Source organism: Nuphar pumila, chromosome 6 (assembly GCF_984573655.1).
Source record: "Nuphar pumila chromosome 6, dmNupPumi1.hap1.1, whole genome shotgun sequence".
Lineage (NCBI taxonomy): Eukaryota > Viridiplantae > Streptophyta > Magnoliopsida > Nymphaeales > Nymphaeaceae > Nuphar > Nuphar pumila.
In genome coordinates, this window is record NC_143254.1 from 2,794,133 (window position 1) to 2,813,939 (window position 19,807).

Sequence of the window (19,807 nt, forward strand, 5' to 3'; positions counted from 1 at the left end):
ACGAAACTTTTTCCTTTTCTTCTTCGGACAAGGCTTTGACTTGATCTCGTTCTCTTCTTGTCAATTTGAGTTATGGTTCATTAGTAGAACCAGAGTTACCGAAAGCGCCTAGTTAAAAGGGGAAGCGCGCTGCAGAAGCGTGAAACGTCGCGCTTCCGAAGCGTGAGGGGAAGCATCCCCTTTTTTGGGAAGCATGCTTCCCTTTTATGGGAAACACGCTTTTCATTTGTGGAAAGCGCGCTTCCCCATTTTTTTTATTTTTTCGCTTCCCCCTCGCTTCCTAGGTCACTTCCAATTCGCTTCCTAGGTCGCTTCCGAGACGGTTCAGAATTTTCTTCTAAGTGGTCCCACGCTTCCCCGCTTCCTAAATTTTTGAAAGTGCCTCACTTCCCGCTCCCGCTTCCTCGACTGGTAACTCTGAGTAGAACCATTAACAAAACCCTATAATTTTTTTACCTTTGATGTGATTCTTCGTTATCGTCGCCCACATCAAATAATTGTTTTCATTGAGCTTGTAGAAGATGACAGTGGCGAACTCTCTTTCTCCCATAATGATTACAAGGATTTTTTAGTAGATGAGTTAGAAAAGGACCAAGGATTGAAGAGCACTCCCATGCGTGGAATAATCACGAGAATCACCTTCTTCAAGAGCTGAGCTCTGATACCATAAAATGAATCAATGATACTCAAATATAATGCCAACAAAGGGCTACACAAGTGCAAGAACTGTGGTCTCTAATAGACCAATTATAATCTCATAAAAGAGATAAAATATGAACTATAAAAATAGCAAGAGACAAAAGCTTATAAGAAAAAAGGAAACTTTATAAACTCCACAAAAATGTTGCTAAGAGCATTGCCTTACAAGAGTAGAGTGAGGCTCTATTTATAGAGCCTCACTTAAAGTGTGGGAGGCAGTCCAACGGCCGTAGGACTGACTTCCAACAGTCATATATATGACCGTTGGGGGCAGTCCAACGACTAGTTGGACTGCCTCCCAACAGTCATATTATGAAAAATACAAAAAAGAAATAGTAAAAATAAAACTAAAGAAATACATTTCAGTCCCTAGTGGACTGTAAAAAAAATGGAAAACACGTCAACTAACTTTACTAATTATTGTTCTTAGGCCACCAAGTTCAAACATGTAGATGTTTTCCTACTGCAATAAGCTGTATGTCTCAAAGAATGTAGCTTTTGCTGTTGGCTGACCCTCAACATCAGCATTAATATCAAGCTAAGATCTGAAGAAAGTTGATAGCGTTTGACAAAGTGTGGTGAAGATGGAAAACAAAAATGAATGTCAACCCTAACCTGAAGAATCCAGTCCAACCCTCCTATCATAAAAAGTTGGGGCAAAGCAAACCAAATAATAAATGAGTTACAGGAAAGAAATTAGATACCATTTGGGTAAAAACGTAAGAAATCACTAAAGGAGAATAACAAGATAACCTTTGAACAGCTTCTTCATATGGCCCTTCATTCTCCCAATCCAGTGACAGAAAAACTGCCTTGTCGAGGTCAACATTTTCAAACTTTTGCACATTTTGTAGGGATTCTGAGGAGCCATGGTGCTGTGTATCAGATTCTGAAACAGATGTAGAAATGTGACCACCAACTATAACAGGCCCTTTATCTTCCTCTTCTGATTCTGTATCACTCTCAGGTTCAAAAGGACGTTTAATGGAAAATCTAGACTCAGTTTTGGATTTTCCAACTTCAGCGATGCATCTTGAAGTGGCAGCAGATTCAGACACCCTATGAAGATTTGACTGCATCTGTATCCATCGATGTAAAGTAGGGAATCTGTTTCATATTGAAAACTAATAGTTAGATAATCTGAATCCATTATAAAACTGAACAAAAAATAGGTGGGAATGCTTTCACGTTAAACTGAACACCTGTATGACTGATCAACGGCAAATTCATAAAACAGCCTATCATTGTCAGCACTTTGGGACATTGAGTCATCATAGGAATTTGATTCTACAGAAACATTGCCACTGGATAATATGCTACTTCCAAACACACAGGCCAATACAGCTCTCACAGGAGATAATGTAGCCAGATGCTTGACCACACTTAGCTGAAGAGGATATACAGGGGTTACCGATGCTGTGGATGATGAACCACGAATGGTAGCCTTGGCTTCTGCAGAAATATTAGATCGGGATTTATTATCTAGGCTCATCCTCCCAAAGGATGGCATCAGGGGAATACAAGCCCAACCATGACCAGCCCTTGGAGGGTAAACTGGTGGCACACAAGCTGATATCACTTTGTGAACCAAATCAGCACCCATAATATCAGCTACTTTTACAGCTGCATCAACATTGCTTCTTTCAAAGACCAAACGAGTTAAAAGCTGCAGAAAATAATATCAAAGCAAATTACCCAGGAAAGCAATATTCTCTACAAAAGCTATACAAGGTGGTTGATTGCAGAGAGAAATGGACAAATTTATCAAGGAAATGCATGCATGCATACATGCTAGAGATGTATATGCATCACTTCTCCAGAGAATCTGTGGAACCAAAAAAGAATTTTAGCATACTTAGATGAACACAACAGTTAAAAGTGGCATCCTTAGCAGAATAAGTAAACAAATGAGAGGAGGTAAAAAATTTCAAATGCCATTTATGCATTGACAACATTGGAAAACAATACACCAATTTTGTTGCATATGAGTCACAAAACAAGATCAATAATCCTGCACCCACAATCACACACCATATGTGTGCATGTACAATAGGGAAATGAACATGATAAACAATCTGATTTTACTCAGTCTATCAGCGAGCTTGAAAACAAATAATAAAAGCTTCGCTCAATTTTTTGATCATAGTCTTTCAATAGGTAACCAAGTCTGCAAGATTAAAGTGCAAATGCAGCTAGATGGCTTAGTATAATAAATAGACCAGACCAATGAGATCCAAAGAAGTTACCAGAGTCATGGTTGAGGAAGTGTTGGTTTATCTATCTATCTATCTGCATGTGTGTGCACGTGCATTCATCCACATGTGCAACTTATTGGAGCCACCATTTAGCACACTTCCATTCATATTGAAACTTCAACTTGCAACTAACAAAGAAACACAGGTAAATGAAAATGTTTAAATGCACACATGTTATCACCACTGAATCAAGTGTCCTGAGGTTTGCCTAAAAGCAGAGAACTAGTGTGCCAGGAAACCATGACATTGGACACAGCTCCTTTATCGTGCATTGCTTGATCAGTTTCACTTATAATAGATTCTTCTATCAAATAACACCAGTAATAATTAGGCCAATGTCAAAAGAATGAATTGCCACAAATAGGCACCATGTACATAGTGTAGAAGTTTCAATGTGCCAAAAAGCATGACTAGCAGAAAAAAAGGAGTTCTAGGCCTATTCCAGCACCGGATACTTACATCTTTAGGCCATTCGTACACAAGTGAGAAAAAGTTAAAATCATGAGTTGTGTCGATCCCGTCAACTATGTCCCCAATGTTGGCAACATAAAGTATGAAGGCAGAAAGATAAGTTGCAGGTTTGCTGCTCAAGTGACCAAGAGACCTTTTCCCAGAATCTTTGGTATCATAACCAAGGGGTTCTAAGTTACGCTCTCCAGCAGTTGTACTAAATGAAGTTGGCTTGACAATTTTAAATCCAAGCCCAAGCACTCCATCTTTCTCTGTACTAGATCGTGCTTTCTTATCCATATAGAGGCTATCTCCTTTCAGGGGACTTTCATCTATTTCTTCATCAACAAGAGCTCTTACAAGATTGTGAAGCTTTCCTACAGATCATTAGAGGTCCATTTGAGAAAATTTAACTAACAAAACAAAATAATGAAGTAAACTTTTAAGGATTACACATCTACCAAAAAATGGATGCTGCATGGCAAAATTCCATGAAAGTTCACAATAATAAAATGGAAGATCACATGACTACAGAAAGCTACACTCACCACTCAAAAATTGTCGTTTTCCCTTATGAGCATCCTCAATCATCTGATGCAAGATGGCAATGGGTCGCTGCCTATGCCCCTGTTTGTTCATTTCATAAGATGAAGTTCCAATAGTTTCTCCAGCAAAAATTGTTTGGAGGACCATCGGTTTTTCCTGGAGGCACACAAAAGGCATAAGCATAAATTTACAAACTTATTTATGCTTTTAGAAAAAAAACAAACTTGCAGAAATGAAATTGTTTTCTATATCTCAGCAAAAACAAACTTTCAGAAGTGGAATCAGAAAATGAAAACAAGAATCCTTTTAGTTCAGATGCCAAAAAACTTAATGTATATTACACATATGTGACAATCACTCTTTACAAGAAAATTACTCTTTTGTTTAGTCTCAATGTTGTGAAAAGCGTTGAGGCGTAGCGAGGCGCTCCACCAAAAACTGAGGTGAGGTGTAAGCCTCATGGCGTAAAGTGTAAGCCTCAATTTTTTTTTTGAAAACTTAAAAAAACTATAAAAAAATATTTAAAAATACAAATAAATAAATAAAATACTTTAGTGATGAAGCAACAACCAATAAGAAATAGAAAATCTCAAATAAATGCTAAAAAATATGAGATTAACATGTAAAAGTAACCGAGAAACTGATTATATAACTGAGAAACTGATTATATAATTGAGAAACTAATTATATAAACAAATTATATAGCTGTGAAAAAAACTACATAGCATAACAGGATTAAAAAAACTAACTTAGAAACAAATTATATAGCTTTGAAATAAATTCTTCTTCTTCAAGCCTTAGGCTGGCACCTTGCAGCGCAGAGGGCCTCGCCTCAAAGCGAGGCGCTTTTAACAATATTGTTTAGTCTTTAATGAGTTATTATTTTTAGATTGAATTCACAGGCCAGTCCATTGTGAACCAAACATTGGCAGACCTCCGTGAGGCTTTCCTTGCTAGAATTCACTCTTTGAGTCTATGAAATACAAAAAAGCTACAAGCATCCAAAATAGATTCCTTTTACAGGGCAAAAACTTGAAAGATTCAGTTGCTTCCCTCAAGGAATAAAAAAATCTAAGTATGACAAATGCAGAAACTCTTTAAGGTAAACATCAAGTGTCACAGAAAGTATGAACACTATAAAGCTAGACAGATACACTCAACAATATAGTCATTTATGATAAGCTCCTTTTCTTGTTGCATGAGTGACCAATATTCAAAAACTTGGAGCTATGTCACATGGGTACGGGTGCGGGTACAACACAGCAATTTCAAAAAATGAGGGTACGGAGACACGGCTATATATATATATATATATATATATATATATATATAGAGAGAGAGAGAGAGAGAGAGAAAGAGAAAGAGTTTGGGTCTAGATTAAGTGTGGATCCATATCAAAAAATTTTAAAAAAAGTTTGTAGGGGGTGGCTGTAATTTTTTGGAAAGAAGGGGGAGGGGAATGAAATTTTGTTTTTAATAAAAAGGTAGGTCTCTCTCTCTCGGGCAGATTTGAAGAAGAAAAAAAGGCTCTCCCTCTCTCAGCGGTGAAAGGTACGTCTCTCTCTCTGGTCTTCTTCTTCCTTCTCTTTCTTTTTTTGTCCTCCACTTCCGCTTTCTTCTTCATCTTCCTCGTCCCCCTTTTTCTTCTTCCCTCTTTTACCAACATCAAAAAAAAAAGATTTGTGTCGGGTGGGACTCGACTCGATCTAGACCAGCACGTACTCGTGCTACGTCCGGTACCCATACCCGTGCCAACACAGGTACGGCTGCTCAATAGCCGTGTCTATGTGATATAGGCTTGGAGCTAATGACAACTATTAAGAAATAGCAGTTACATCATATGGATGTCAAGATTCAAGAATAGTGATTTGCAAAGAAAACTTTGTGCAGACCCTTCATTTAGTGTACAAGTCCTCAATTTTTTTTTATTAATGAGAAAACACTTTCTATGAACTCAAGCAAGAACCAAGAGCCTGCAAGATAGGTTTAGTGTTACCATGTCAAAAGCTGGTTTTATATCTTCCTATACAGATATTGTAGTCTGCAGTGTTATTAAAAACGCGCCTCAAGGCACAAAAAAAGCGCATGTATAAAGCGCAAAAGCCCCAAGGTGTGCGCCTCATATGCCTTGAGGCGCGCCTCAAGCCGAGGCATATACGCCTCAATTCCAAAAATTAGGGTTTTTCATGCAGTTTTAACTAATTAGGCTAGTAAAAAGGGCATTTACTCCACTTTTCAAGCTGATTTTCCCTTGTCGCTCCTCCTTCGCCTGTTCGCTCTCCCTCTCCTCTCATGCTCGCTCTTTATGTTGTTCCTCTCCTGCTCGCTCTTCACGCTTCGCCACCATCGCCACATCAACACCATTGCGCCTGCTGCCACGGTTGAACCTTCACGCTCCTCCTTCGCCACCGTCGCCACCACTGTCACTGTTGCGCCCGCTCGCTCTCCCTCTCCCGGAGGTCAGGTGTGCTCTTTCCCCCCTCTTTCTCTCTCTCAATCGTTGATGCTTTTTTTCTTGGATAATCTTAGTTTTTCCTTTTGTTTTGCTCTTTCCCCTTTCGTTTTCTCTCTCTCTCTCTTTGTTTCTTGTTTTCCCTTTTGTTTTTTCTTGGATAATCCAGGTTAAGTGTTTTCTTTTTGTTCTTGGATAATCTTGGTTCCTTTTTTTTCTTTCTTCTAGTCATTGATGCATTTTTGGTCATCTTTCTCAAATTTCCCTTTTATTTTTCTATTCGAGATGGCCCTAATTTGGTGAATTTTGTCATTTCGATTTGTAGAGAGATATCTAGAGTTACAGTTTTTTTATGCTTTGAAAAATATGGATACTCTTTTCTTGTTTGTTGAGTTTTCTTTCATGTTTCTCTTGTTTTATCGGTTAAGATACTTTTCATGATTGCTATTCGTTCTTATGTCTTATCATTTGTATGTGGAAGTATTGAGATTATTGGAACATGAATGAGTTTATTAAATATGATGGTGTCTCTAAAATTGTGCATAGAAGTGTTGAAATGAGTGTCGTTTGCATTTCATTTATAATGAATGGTTTTTATTAGCAAAATTTTGAGGCTTACGCTTAATGACTCGAGGCTTACGCCTCGCCTCAGATTTTGGTGGAGCACCTCGCTACGCCTCAATGTTTTTCACAGCACTGGTAGTCTGAAATCATCTTAATTTGTTACTACTCAATTCTTTGATGTTATGATCATCATTGGTAATTAAAAAAAACAATAATAACTCATCAAGAAACTATTTACTCAGTTTGAGATGACAGATTCAGGTTTCCTTCATTAAGTGGTTGACTCCTCAAACTGTTACTTCCTTTCTCAAGCAAAAAAGCAGATGATATTGTATGAAGAACAAGTATTTCAAGTGAAATGACCGGTGGCACTCCAATTTTCTAAATGCAATAAGAGCCACAGTGGTACTCTATAGCCTGACAATATTCCCTTCAACAGCTATCATGAACACTACTAACATTTTTTACCATTATCCAATCAAACATCTCACATCCAGTTCATGTTGTTAGTTTCAGCTCACTTCACTAATGTTCATACAAGTGTGTCTTATGTGCGTGACAAGAAATGTCACAAATCCACTATTTTGAGAGATTTTTTTTATCCTCGACATTCTTTCTAAATCCAGATGGCTTTTCTTACACTGATGTTGACTAGTGTAGAGATGGGATGGACAGACATTTCACAACAGAATACTACACATTTTAGGTGATCCCATTAATTGCAGAGATGCAACAAAAAAGAAAAAGAAAATGTTTCAGTTTCCTCCAATGAAGCTGAGTACATGACAATATGAGTGTCCATTGCATCTCCAAAGTCATGTTTATATGAAGACCAGAAACGCACGACATTACTATGTAAACAGCAAGCCTGGAATCAATGATCAACCACACAGCTATATCAATACAGTGTCATCCTAGCACTCACAGAAATTATTCGGAAATTCACATTTCCTCCCAAATTTTCTATCCAACTAGTGTGAAACCTGTTAAAACGTATTGTGTATATGCCATTTGTATTCATTTGTAATTTGTATTTATATACATATATATAGTTCACTATGTATGTAAACTGAAATACCCATTAAGGGTATTTCTGTAATATCTTGTAAAATTTTCTGATAATTTCAAGTTTCAAAATATAATTTTTAATTAAATAGTTATATTTAATATGTCAAAAATGCTGAAAATAGTAATTATGGCTGACATCAATGGGAGTCTGGACCTGGTCTAGGGCCATTGAAGATATCTATATATGATATGTAACACCTACAAGTTTTATTTATTTTTAACTTTTAAATTTGAGCAAAATTCAGGAGTTAAATGGATCTTGGACCATAGTTAGATCTGTTATGGACCGTAGATGTCGTAGGAGATCTGATTTGTCGAAAATGGATATGGGTTGGTTCAGAAAATGCATTTTTCAAATTAAATTGGCCTCTATCTTGGGTCTTTTTCCAATTTGGATCGTAGTCGATCGACCTATATACATTTGGGTTGACGTCAATATAGATTTGGACCTAGTCCAGGATCCATATTGACTAGTGCCCATGAACGGGCTGAAATCCAAATGAATATGGATATGGATTTGGATCATGGGTCCAATCCAAATCCATAATCCATCCATAACTTATTTAAAACAAAAGAGAATTTAAAACTTTAAGAAACATATATATAGTAGTTATGATAAGGTAGAGTTCTACCAAAAAGTAGAACTCTATCCCAAACAATGATGATCTAGAGTAGGGAGCCTTTCTTATATAAAGAGAGGAAACGTTATCTAGAGAGAGAAAGAGATGGAGGAAAAAAATCACATTTTTCTAAAGTTAGTTTGGAGTCATTACAGAGTTGGTATCAGAGCTTAGAAATAAAATTATTTGAGGATACCAATATGTCTTTGAAAAAGACAGAGTTGGTACCAAAGCTAGTCAGAATCACCACCACAAAGACCATAAACTCGCACTCCAGAAGTAGTCCCTACATGAAAGGTATCTTGTAAATTTTTGTTTCCTTACTGTCTTGAATTATGGAAATTTTTATTTGACTGTATGGATAATCATATTTAAAATCAGTGTGTGATGATTTAAATTGTATGTTTGGTATGATTGTATTGCTTTGACGGGAACAACCCTAAATGGATAGACTTGATATTTGAGGGTAAATTATTTGATCAGAGTACGCAGCGGAAGCATAGTGTAACACATTCATTTATAACCCTTTAGGTTGTATCTAAATATTGGTAACCTATGTACTCGACAAAAACATTGAAATAGTTGAAAGAAGTTTAGAAATTAATGAAAGATTTTGTTAGTATGTTTAACCCAAATCCAATAACAAGGTATTGAGGAATGTATATTGGAACCTGAGGCATGCGATAGAGACAAATATCCTCATTTATTCGAGTAAGTACTAAATTTTGTTAACAAAATTCTTTTAAGAGGTTAGGGACGTAATATCTCATAAAAATTCTCGATAATTTCAAGTTCAAAAATATAATTTTTAATTAAATAGTTATATTTAATATGTCAAAATTATTGAAAATAGTAATTATAGCTAACGTCAATGGAGGTCTGGACTTGGTCCGAGGCCCATTGAAGATATCTATATATGATATATAACACCTGCGAATTTTAGTTCTTTTTAAGTTTTAAATTCGAGCAAAATTCAGGTTAAATTCAGGCGAAATTCAGGAGTTAAATGGATCTTGGACCATAGTTAGATCTGTTATGGACCGTAGATTTCGTAGGAGATTCGATTTGTCGAAAATGACATGGGTTGGTTCAGAAATTGCATTTTTTAAATTAGACCGAGCTCTATTTTGGGTTTTTTGCCAATTTGGATCGAAGTTGATCGGCCTATATACATTTAGGTTGACGTCAATATGGATATGGACCTAGTCCAGAATCCATATTAACTAGTGCCCATGAATGGGGTGAAATCCAAATGGATATGGATATGGATTTGGATCATGGGTTCAACCCAGACTCATAATCCATCCATAACTTATTTAAAACAAAAAGGAGACCCCCTGATAGATTTATTTCATATGAATCCTTCTCACCTCAATATAGGGCTTGTCTAACTAGGATTTTTACTTATTTTGAACCTTCCACATATAAACAAGCAAAAGAATATTCTGAATGGGTAAAAGCTACAAATGAAGAATTAGGAGCACTCGAAAAATTCATGACTTAGGAAGTTTCTGATTTGCCTAAAAGTAAGAAAACTATAGGTTGTAGATGGGTGCATAAAGTTAAAACTAAGAGTGATGGCACTCTATAAAGAAACAAGGTTCGGTTAGTTGTTAAAAGGTATGCACAAGAATACAGAATAGACTCTGATGAGACATTTGCACCAGTAGCTAGGATGACTTTAGTTAGAACCTTTATTGCTATTGTTGCTATTAAAGGTTGACCTATATACCAAATGAATGTTAAAACTGCATTTTTAAATGAAGATTTAAAAAAAAATGTTTATATGGATTCACCTCCTAGATATGAAGTTATGTCTTGTAAGGTACTTCGATTGAAAAAAGCTCCTTATGGTTTGAAAAAGGCACCTAAAGCCTGGTATGATCGCTTTAGTTCTGTTATGTTAAAGTTTGGTTTTAAGTCTTGTTATACTGATACTACTATATTTATTAAGAAATTTGATGCAGGGATTGTTATAATTCTCCTTTATGTTGATGATATGATCATTACAGGTAAAGACAAAGAGGAAGTAAAGGATATTAAATGTATCCTCAAAAAATATTTTGAAATGACTGATCTTGGAATTATCAAATTTTTTCTTGGAATTGAGATTGCATACTCTCCTAGAGGATATTTGTTTTCTCAAACCAAATTTGTTAAAGATATTATTGACAGGTTAGGCATTACTGATGAAAAGAGGGTAGATACACCTGAAGTTATTAATGTCAAGATGAAAATTGATGATGGGACACCTCTGGATTATTCTAATTCATATCGCCAAATGATTAGCACCTTGACTTATTTAATTATTACTAAGCTTGATATTGCGCATGCAATTCATAACTTCATATTGATGAGAATTGTTAGATATTTATAAACCTCTATTTCTAGAGGTCTTTTGTTATCCTTCTCTTCCTCTCTTGAGTTGATTGCTTATTCTTACTGAGATTCGAGAGGAGATGCAAATGATCGACGCTCAACTATTGATTTTTGTGTTTTTGTAGGTGATTATCTGATGTCGTTGAAGTGCAAAAAACAACAAAAAGTATCATTATCATCCACTGAGACCAAGTACCTTGCAATGGCTTTGGTTATGAAGATTACTTGAAGACATGAGCATTCATCTTTAAACACCCTTCAGATTATGTTGTGATAACAAGAGTGCAATATATACAGTTGACAACCATACATTTTATGAAAGAACCAAACATATAGAAATAGATTGTCATTATGTTTGTGAAGAATTTTTTATGCAGATCATCACCCTACCTTATGTTACTTTCGAGTATGAACTAGCAGACATCTTCACCAAGGCGCTTCCGTCACCGCAATTTTATTTTCTTCTTGACAAACTTTCGGTGATCACACCGTAAGTTTGAAGGGTGTTAAAATGTATTGTGTATATGTCATTTGTATTCATTTGTAATTTGATTATAATATACATAAGTTCACTATGTATGTAAACTGAAAAACTCATCAAGGGTATTTCAATCATTTCCTATTGTAATAGGAGTTAGTCCACTAGGGACTAGCGAGTTTTCTTTTTTCAGTTTTTTGGTTTTTAATTTTTTATTTTGAGTTTGGCAACTGACATCTGATTGGGAGCTGGCCCAACAGCTAGTTGAGCTAACCCTTTTATGATTGTTCAATAAACTCATTATTTTTTATGTCATTTCTCTCTTCTGAGAGTTTGTGTGATTAGCCCTTAGTGGCTCTTTGTATTTGGCTCATTAGTAGCTCTTGTTCTTGTGAGTGTGCACCCTTGTAGCCACATTGTGGCATTGTATTTGTGCACTTGGTGTTTCATTACAAAACCTTGAATGCATGTTTTAGTCTGTTTCTAGATCCCAAAACATATTGCTTGCAAGATAACTATGATTTGCACATACCCATATCCTAATCAACATTAAGAAATCAGAACAGACACTAACAAATGAGGATCAAGAACTAGAAACCTCGCATGCAACTCATACTCTACATATGAACAATCCAATTCAGGAGACAACTTGCACTCCAGGATATGCACAGTCAACTGTTCAGAATACACATTCAAAATAGTTACAGTATCCGATGCAGAACCCAAGCACAAAAATCTCAAACATCACAATCAAGAACAGACCTTCTCCACAAAGTCAGTCAAGCGCTGAAGGACACGCTTTGTGACAGAAATGATGCATATCTCTTGAACCCGGTCCCAGTGAGTTGAGCCAGGTTTTGGAGTGCCCCCAGGATAAATTTCAGATAACAAAGTCTGTGCCTGTGCAAAATAACTTCCATATCAAACCAAGATACAGTAAATCCACATATCTGACTGTGTAGCAAGTTTGAATTGCTCCGAATCCAAAATGTAAGCGGCCTGAAGTTTAAATAAGCATTCAATCTTGCCTGCTTTAGCAGCTGCCTACACAATTCCACAGATCTAGCAGATGTAGTAGATACATCAACACAAAGAAGAACCTAAGAAGTTGACAGTTACATTTGATCAGATGAATGCTTCAATTAAGAAGATGGGAAAATCATCCACCATCTCTTTTTGAAAAGGAAGACTAGTTGAAATTGGATGAAGGACCATACTGCTGCTATAGCTCCTAATTGGGAACGCAAAGAAGAAAAGTCAAGTTCCTGTTCAGCACTTGGAATTCCCTCAGCCACACGAGAGAGAGCATCATCTACCTGAAAAATCAGCAAAAAAAATAATTCTATGCATGCATTGCGTACACATCTACGTGCATGCACATGCACAAATGCAGAAACAGGTACATAGATGAACACGAGTGCATGCATAGAAACACATACATATGGATATTTCTACCCTTTCACGAGTAACTAGCAATATCAATGCAGAACAATCCTGAATAAATTCAGCTACATGCTGATACCACCAACCAAGCAGATAGGACAGATGCTAAATAGAAACAATAAATTGAAGACCCAGACAAGCTTATTTCTCTCTGACCAAATCATATCAAAAAGACCCAACAACATCTCTAAAATTGACACAAAGATTAGGCGGAGAGAAATAGTTTGTCAAATACACATTCTCCAGAGGCCAAAAACTCTATATCGATTGGGAGCTTGTTCTCTAATAGAATACACTCTGGATACAACTCCAGAAGTGCAAATAATCTTGTGTACTCAAAAATTAGGGGAATAAACTAGCCAAAATTTCTCAATTTCAGCCATCAATTAAGTTACACAATATTCTTTTAACACATCTATTTACAGTTCTTTCTACAAAAATATCTACTCACGCACAAAGTTTGTACAATGGTTGTGTGAGAGGCAGGAAGGACGTGGGGTGGCATTCTTGTAACGTGCATTTTGTGTATCATATTGCAGTTCTCATGAGCTGTCATCATTATAATTATAACTTGTATCAAAGTAAAATAGTAAAATAACCCCAAGGCTGGCCTAAACACTTAAAATTATTGAAACAGGACAGCACTAATGAGAGTATTGGAACTCGTATAGCAGCCAGATAGCACTCCCGCTTATGTCTTCTCTTCTGTCTCCATCGAAATTCTTAAGTTTGTCACTCATGAAATTCAAAATTTCATATGGTAGAGTAGTAAGCCACTGAAGTAACCATCCTACCCCTTCTTTCAATGTCCTCCCCTGCAGGTTTATCTTAGTTCTGCATCTTCTTAGTCTTTTAAATTTCATTCTCTTTTAATCACATTCTTCTGAAGAGCTAAAATATCCAAGTTTATGGGATAGGATGACAATCTCAAAGGACGTATAAGTTACAGTCCCAAACTGCACGAGCATGGATTTCAAGGAATGTAACCTTTTATGAGCTAAAGTATGATCTACGTGATGCAAAAAACAATCCTCTACTTGATATATTAGTTCCAGAATGTGTGTGATTTGACTCATGCACGCACAAACCCAGAAAGCAACTCAGTTGAGGTGATTTGGGTGAATGGTGATCAGAGTTGGCTGGCAAAAAAAAAAGGAAATCATTGCCTTAACCTGCCCTTTGAACTGTCATGATCATTATCTTCATGATTTATACTACTTTAAATGGATGATGAAGGAAAAAGGAAGCAAAGTGTGATGTTGAATTATATTTAGAAGACTCATAACAAGATAAAGGACTATGTAAACTTCAGAACATACTGATGCCTTTTTAGAAGCACCATCTACCCACTCAGCAAGATCCAAAGCTGCTTTATCTTCAGGAGGTAAAGAAAACCTATGAACAGTTTCTTCTCCAATATCATACTTAGCCCTTTGCAAGCAACTGTGACAAATAACCGGAAAAGCAATTAGAAAAGAGAGAAAATGTGTTTCTACACATGCACAGAAGTTGAGCCAGAGCACATGCTTCATCAAAGACCATTCTGCTTAGGTTCCAAAAAGATAAAGGCCATCTAAACAGACACAAAGCATGAAGCATGCTATGAACCAAAGATTAAAAGGAACGTTTTTACAAGGAATCATAAGCGGATGCAAGGAAGAGAGAGAGAGCAATATGCAAGCATAGTCAAGGTACCAAGGAATTTCAGGGGTAACTTCAAAGTAATGCAAACTTAAACATGTTCTCCTAGAATTCATGTTTTACTTAAAATACTCGAGCATACAAACACCATGGATAGTGAAAACACACATGCAAATAAACTTGTAGCTTGAAGACAAAAAGAATTTTCAGGGCATGTTTGCAAAACCCTGTGATTCTTGGATTTTTCTCTGCTTTCAGTGATTGCAAATCACAATCACAGCATTTTCTCAAGTTCAGTGAAACATGAGAAAGTGCTAGTTGTGAATGTGATTCTCGCTTGAGAATGATTCTCCCTTGAATCCTTTGAAAGTTGGTCACAAACACAGTTTTTGGATTCTCAGCTACGATTGCTCATCCCACATGTGACCGAAGCAAACATGCAATCAGTAAACAAGGAATCTTGTGAATTTCACATTTTGACTCACACATTTAGCAATTTGGAAGGAGCAGCACGAAGTATCGCCAGTGCCTCTTTCCAGCTCCAACAGAGAGTAGAAGATGGAAGGAGTTGCTGCAAAAAGGACAAACGCCACTCCCAATCCTCGATAAACTGTTTTGAACTAGAAATTCTCCACTCCATGGCCTGTTCTGAAGCAGCTAGCATTCCACTGCTCCATAAGTTTGGCTCAACTTCAAAACCACTTGTAGGCAAGTTATGCTTCAATATACCAAGTATAAGCTCAATGAAGGACAAGACAACTTCCTTATCCTTTTCCAGAACAGACAGAGGACGTTGCTCCCAAGTATCTGAACGTGGAAGTTCAGGATAGCCCTTTGACAAGACATACTGTGTGAAATTTACAGCAATGTCATCCATATGTAGCATTGATATGATTGTGCTAACCATCAATATCTGTAAATAGACAAGACACGTCACCAAAAAGAACATCTAATGACAAAGAATGGAGAACATCTGATAGATGAGGTATTGACATGGGCATGTTCAGAAAAACGTATGAAGGGCAATAATACACTTAAGACATGTTCATCATAAATAGTGAGAGAATAGTAAAATAAGCATTTGTGAGAATGGAATTTTCAACACAAAATGTTGACAACAGGCCTCTATCAATGTTGCTGTGTAGATTAAACAGAAACAAGATTCAACACAGAGTAAATTTGTCATAAATGGACAAAAGGGAAAAGAAGTAAAAGGAGACAGGTGCAGGCATATGATATTCTAGCCCACAGACCTTACGTGGAGGACTATTGATGGCTTCCAGATGATTCCGAAGGTCTTGTAAATACCAAAATGCCATCCTTTTATAATTTTCAGGTTCCTTGGTCATACTTGTTTCCATCGCTCCTAAGGCTAGCACAACCGACTCTAGAGCATATTTCATGTGTATAAGCTCAAGGTCCAGCATCCTGTTGGTGCATCAGACACGAAAATAGATCAGTTTTTTATAAATACAAAAACAAAGAAAATGCAGCGACAGAAACAGCAAAGGACATATAAAGAGTGGAATATCTCATCAGTGCCATGTGTGGACCCATAAATGTCAAGTAGTTTACATGAGGGTTAACTGGGGTGAACGCTTTAAGTGATCAAAAGATATCTATTAAGAGCATGCATGCACACATTACCCATATAAGCATTGCCAGCAAACTTGAAGCATGAAACTCAAAAGACTGAAGAACTACAAATATAAAGCTTTTAAACTGTTAAACAATGTCTTCATGTTTGACTGCAGGCATGAAGTACAACAAGAAAATTTCTAAAAAGATGGTCACATGATACATATAGATTTATAATAGGGTGCAGATGCAGATGACCAACTAACACCCAGTGCCGTTGGATCACAGAGATCCGATGGTGTGCAAGGAACTACAAAAATGTGCTGTTTAGCAGCATGTGCACAGTGATAGCAGCCAAGGTATATGCACCTACACACATGCACACACACACACACATGTGTGCATGCACGGACACACACACATGCATGCAGACACACATATAACATCCACACCCATGCACACACACACATAAACATCCACACCCAAACACACACACACGTGCACATGCACACACACCCTGCACGCACCCATGCCCACACATGCCTGCAGGCACACACACACACACAATGCACACACACGTATACACACACTATTATCCATTGTGGACTAAAAGTTTAAAATATAAAACATATAGCTAACTAACATTTAAAGTTCCACAAATATACAGTTAAAATTTGACACATGTTCATAAGTTAGCCGGACCATAAAATGAGAAAAGTGGGTGGGTCCAGTGCAAAACCCGGTTGACCCATACCCAATAGTAGTGCCCAGCACCATTACTCATGTCAACACTGTACAAGACAAGTACAGGGCATGGTAGAAGTGCCCATGTTGCATAGCTTTTAATATTTTGTTTTACCATGTCCTCTGTCTCAGATCTTTAATTGTAAGGGTCTTTTGGCTATTTAACCCCATGTATCTATGCACATGCTTCAAGAACAAGAGAGGAACACCACAACTTACCTGATAGTGTTCTTTCATCTTTGTCTTGTCTTCTTCCTCAACAAGTTTCTCTTTAGTTGTGATACACTATTACCTCCACTACCTGATATCAGAACTTTCCAACGACCTAACTCATGCCTTCCTGTTTTATTTCCTCTTCTTTCACCTCCACAGAGGACAACCATAATGAGATGGAGGAACAACAATATGAAGGTGAGCATCATTCAATACATTGGAAATTGTAGATACTGGGATGATGTTTTAGGGATTCCTTGGTAAAATTTTGAGATTGTTAAAAGCCTATTGCATGACCGATTTTGCCACAACGTTCGAAATCCAGGACATAATGTGCGTAGCAGATTCAAACTAATAGACAAAAGGTACTTTTCCTATACAATGCAGTGTTGCTTGCAAGCATCACATAATTGTTGAAACAAAACTACATATTCCACAATAACGCCTTGAGGAAAGCTTGCTTTGTAAAGATTTCATAATACAGTTGTAACAGAGTCAGGACTCAGAAGTTCCTTCAACGTTGTGACGTTATAACATATGAGCATTTTTTAAAGACAAGTGATATCAAAAGCATTTTATCACAATATTTATCAATAATTTCCATTACATCGTAACTTTATCAATTATCACAAAAGCTGTTAAAATGTATCTCTTTATGTAAATATTTACATATATATATAAAGAGAGATACATATACATATATACATCATGTATATATGTGTATGTATCTATCTTTATATATATATGTAAATATATATGTTTCCTTTTTCTTGTAAAACCTGCAAGGGTATTTTAATCATTTCGCTTTTGCGCATATTCATAATTATGAATATGCTGTAATTCTTTTTATATTTTTTACTTTTCTTCTTTTTCTTTTTTTCTTTTCATTTTTTCTGTCTTTTTTGTTTGTTGACCCAAAGTCAACTTGGAGGGCTCAACACTAGCTGTTGAGCCTCTCCAACGGTTAGATTTCTAACCGTTGGAGGGGCTCCAACAGCTAGTGGAGCCCCTCCAAGGCTCCTTTTCCTCTTATAAATAGGGGAGTTCCCCCTTTGTAAAATGCACTTCTTGGAGCTTTTGTTCTCCATTCTTCTCAATAAAATTCTTTATATTTTGTATGCCTTTGTGCATTTGAGTTTCTTTATTGTACCTTTGTGTACATTTGTTCTAAGTGTTCTTGTGCATTTATGCACATTGGTGGTGTTGTGCTTATCGCATACTTTATCTCATTTTTGAGATATTTTCACATGGTATCAGAGCTAGGCTCAAAAGAAAAGAAGATCGTGCTCTTTTCTCTCTTCGTTGGAGTACCTCGTAAAGCGTACCATTAAGTTGTGGTGGTTGGAGTGAAGACTCTGCTCTTCATTCTATATTTTAGAAGCTTCCTACATCAAGAAGGGACTCATTTCGCATTGTGGTACGCATTTATTTCTCTTTGTATCCTCTCTAATGGGCGAAAAGGATTTTCACTTCTCTCTTGGCTTCAAATTGAATGAAACGAATTATCATGTATGGGCCGGGAATATGGAGGGCCATATAAAAGGAAAGGGACTTTGGGGATATGTTCAAGGAACTATTCCTGAACCCGAACCAAAAATTACTACCCTTGAGAGAGGGGAGATCAAGGTTCTTGAAGGAGAAGAAAGAGAAAAGGCTTTTGAAGATTACAATAAGAAGCATGAAGAGTGGGAAATGAAAAATTACAAAATACTCTCATGGTTCTTCTCTTCGGTTGAGACCAAAATTAATGCCAACATTCTAAAGTTCAAAAAGGCATATCAAGTATGGGAATATCTTGAAAGAATGTATACTTCAAGAGATTTGTCCCATAAATACTATCTCCAAAAGAAGGCTTTAACCCTTCAACAAGGAGAAATGTCTGTTAGAGAGTATTTCGCTGAGTTATCCACTATTTGGGATGAGCTTGCCCTCCAAGAACCTAAATGGAGTGGTGAGGCTATTGAATTGAGGGCCAAACAATTAGAAGAGGATCATTTCTTTAACTTTTTAAATGGGCTTAGACCCGAGTTTGAACAAACTAGATCCTCTCTCTTATCTTCTTTCTCTTCCCCTCCTTTGGAAGATGTACTTACCAAATTAAGTGGAGAAGAAACTAGATTGGGAATGAATAAAACCAATCTAAGTGTGTTGGCCGTTCCCTCTAAAGATGAGGATGAGGGTGCTTATGCCGTCTCAAGACCGGGGAACAATGTTAAAACCTATAAACCCCCTCATTTTAACAAAAATCAAGGAGGAAGAGAAAATGGTGGGCATTATGGAAGAAGAGATTATAGTAAGATCATATGCCATTTTTGCAAAGAACCGGGTCACATTAAACCGGTATGCCCTAAATGGAAGAAGATGGTGGCTATGTCTACTACTTTCCAATCAACCAAGGAGGAAGGTCCTTCTACTTCCAATCATGCTACTTTGTCTCTCAATCAAATCATGGAAGCTCTTCAACCACTCCTCAAGGGATCCGTTTCCGGAGCCGCCATGACCACCTTCTCTCTTCCCGGTAAGACTCTTTGGCTCTTAGACTCGGGTGCATCCTTTCATATGACTCCAAATGTTTTTTCACTTTCTAAATACTCAAAAAATTTGTCACCCTCTTTTGTCTCCACCGCGGATGGGGCTTCTCTTGAAATAAAAGGAATTGGTGATTTTGAAAGACAAG

The 19,807-nt window shown here is 36.9% G+C and overlaps 1 protein-coding gene across 2 annotated transcripts in view; it reads right to left on the reverse strand.

The window, feature by feature from the left end:
* Positions 1-19,807, reverse strand: part of LOC149833665 (zinc finger FYVE domain protein) — a 162,911-nt gene that overhangs the window by 83,870 nt on the left and 59,234 nt on the right. For both annotated transcript variants that reach the window (XM_090010931.1, XM_090010932.1), the window contains exons 7-16: positions 15,849-16,023; positions 15,081-15,508; positions 14,274-14,397; positions 12,729-12,827; positions 12,540-12,611; positions 12,274-12,411; positions 3,953-4,106; positions 3,414-3,781; positions 1,902-2,365; positions 1,453-1,806 (exon numbers count right to left, since the gene is read on the reverse strand). In XM_090010931.1, the coding sequence (XP_089867057.1) occupies positions 1,453-1,806; positions 1,902-2,365; positions 3,414-3,781; positions 3,953-4,106; positions 12,274-12,411; positions 12,540-12,611; positions 12,729-12,827; positions 14,274-14,397; positions 15,081-15,508; positions 15,849-16,023 (2,376 nt within the window). The remainder of the gene's footprint in view (positions 1-1,452; positions 1,807-1,901; positions 2,366-3,413; positions 3,782-3,952; positions 4,107-12,273; positions 12,412-12,539; positions 12,612-12,728; positions 12,828-14,273; positions 14,398-15,080; positions 15,509-15,848; positions 16,024-19,807) is intronic.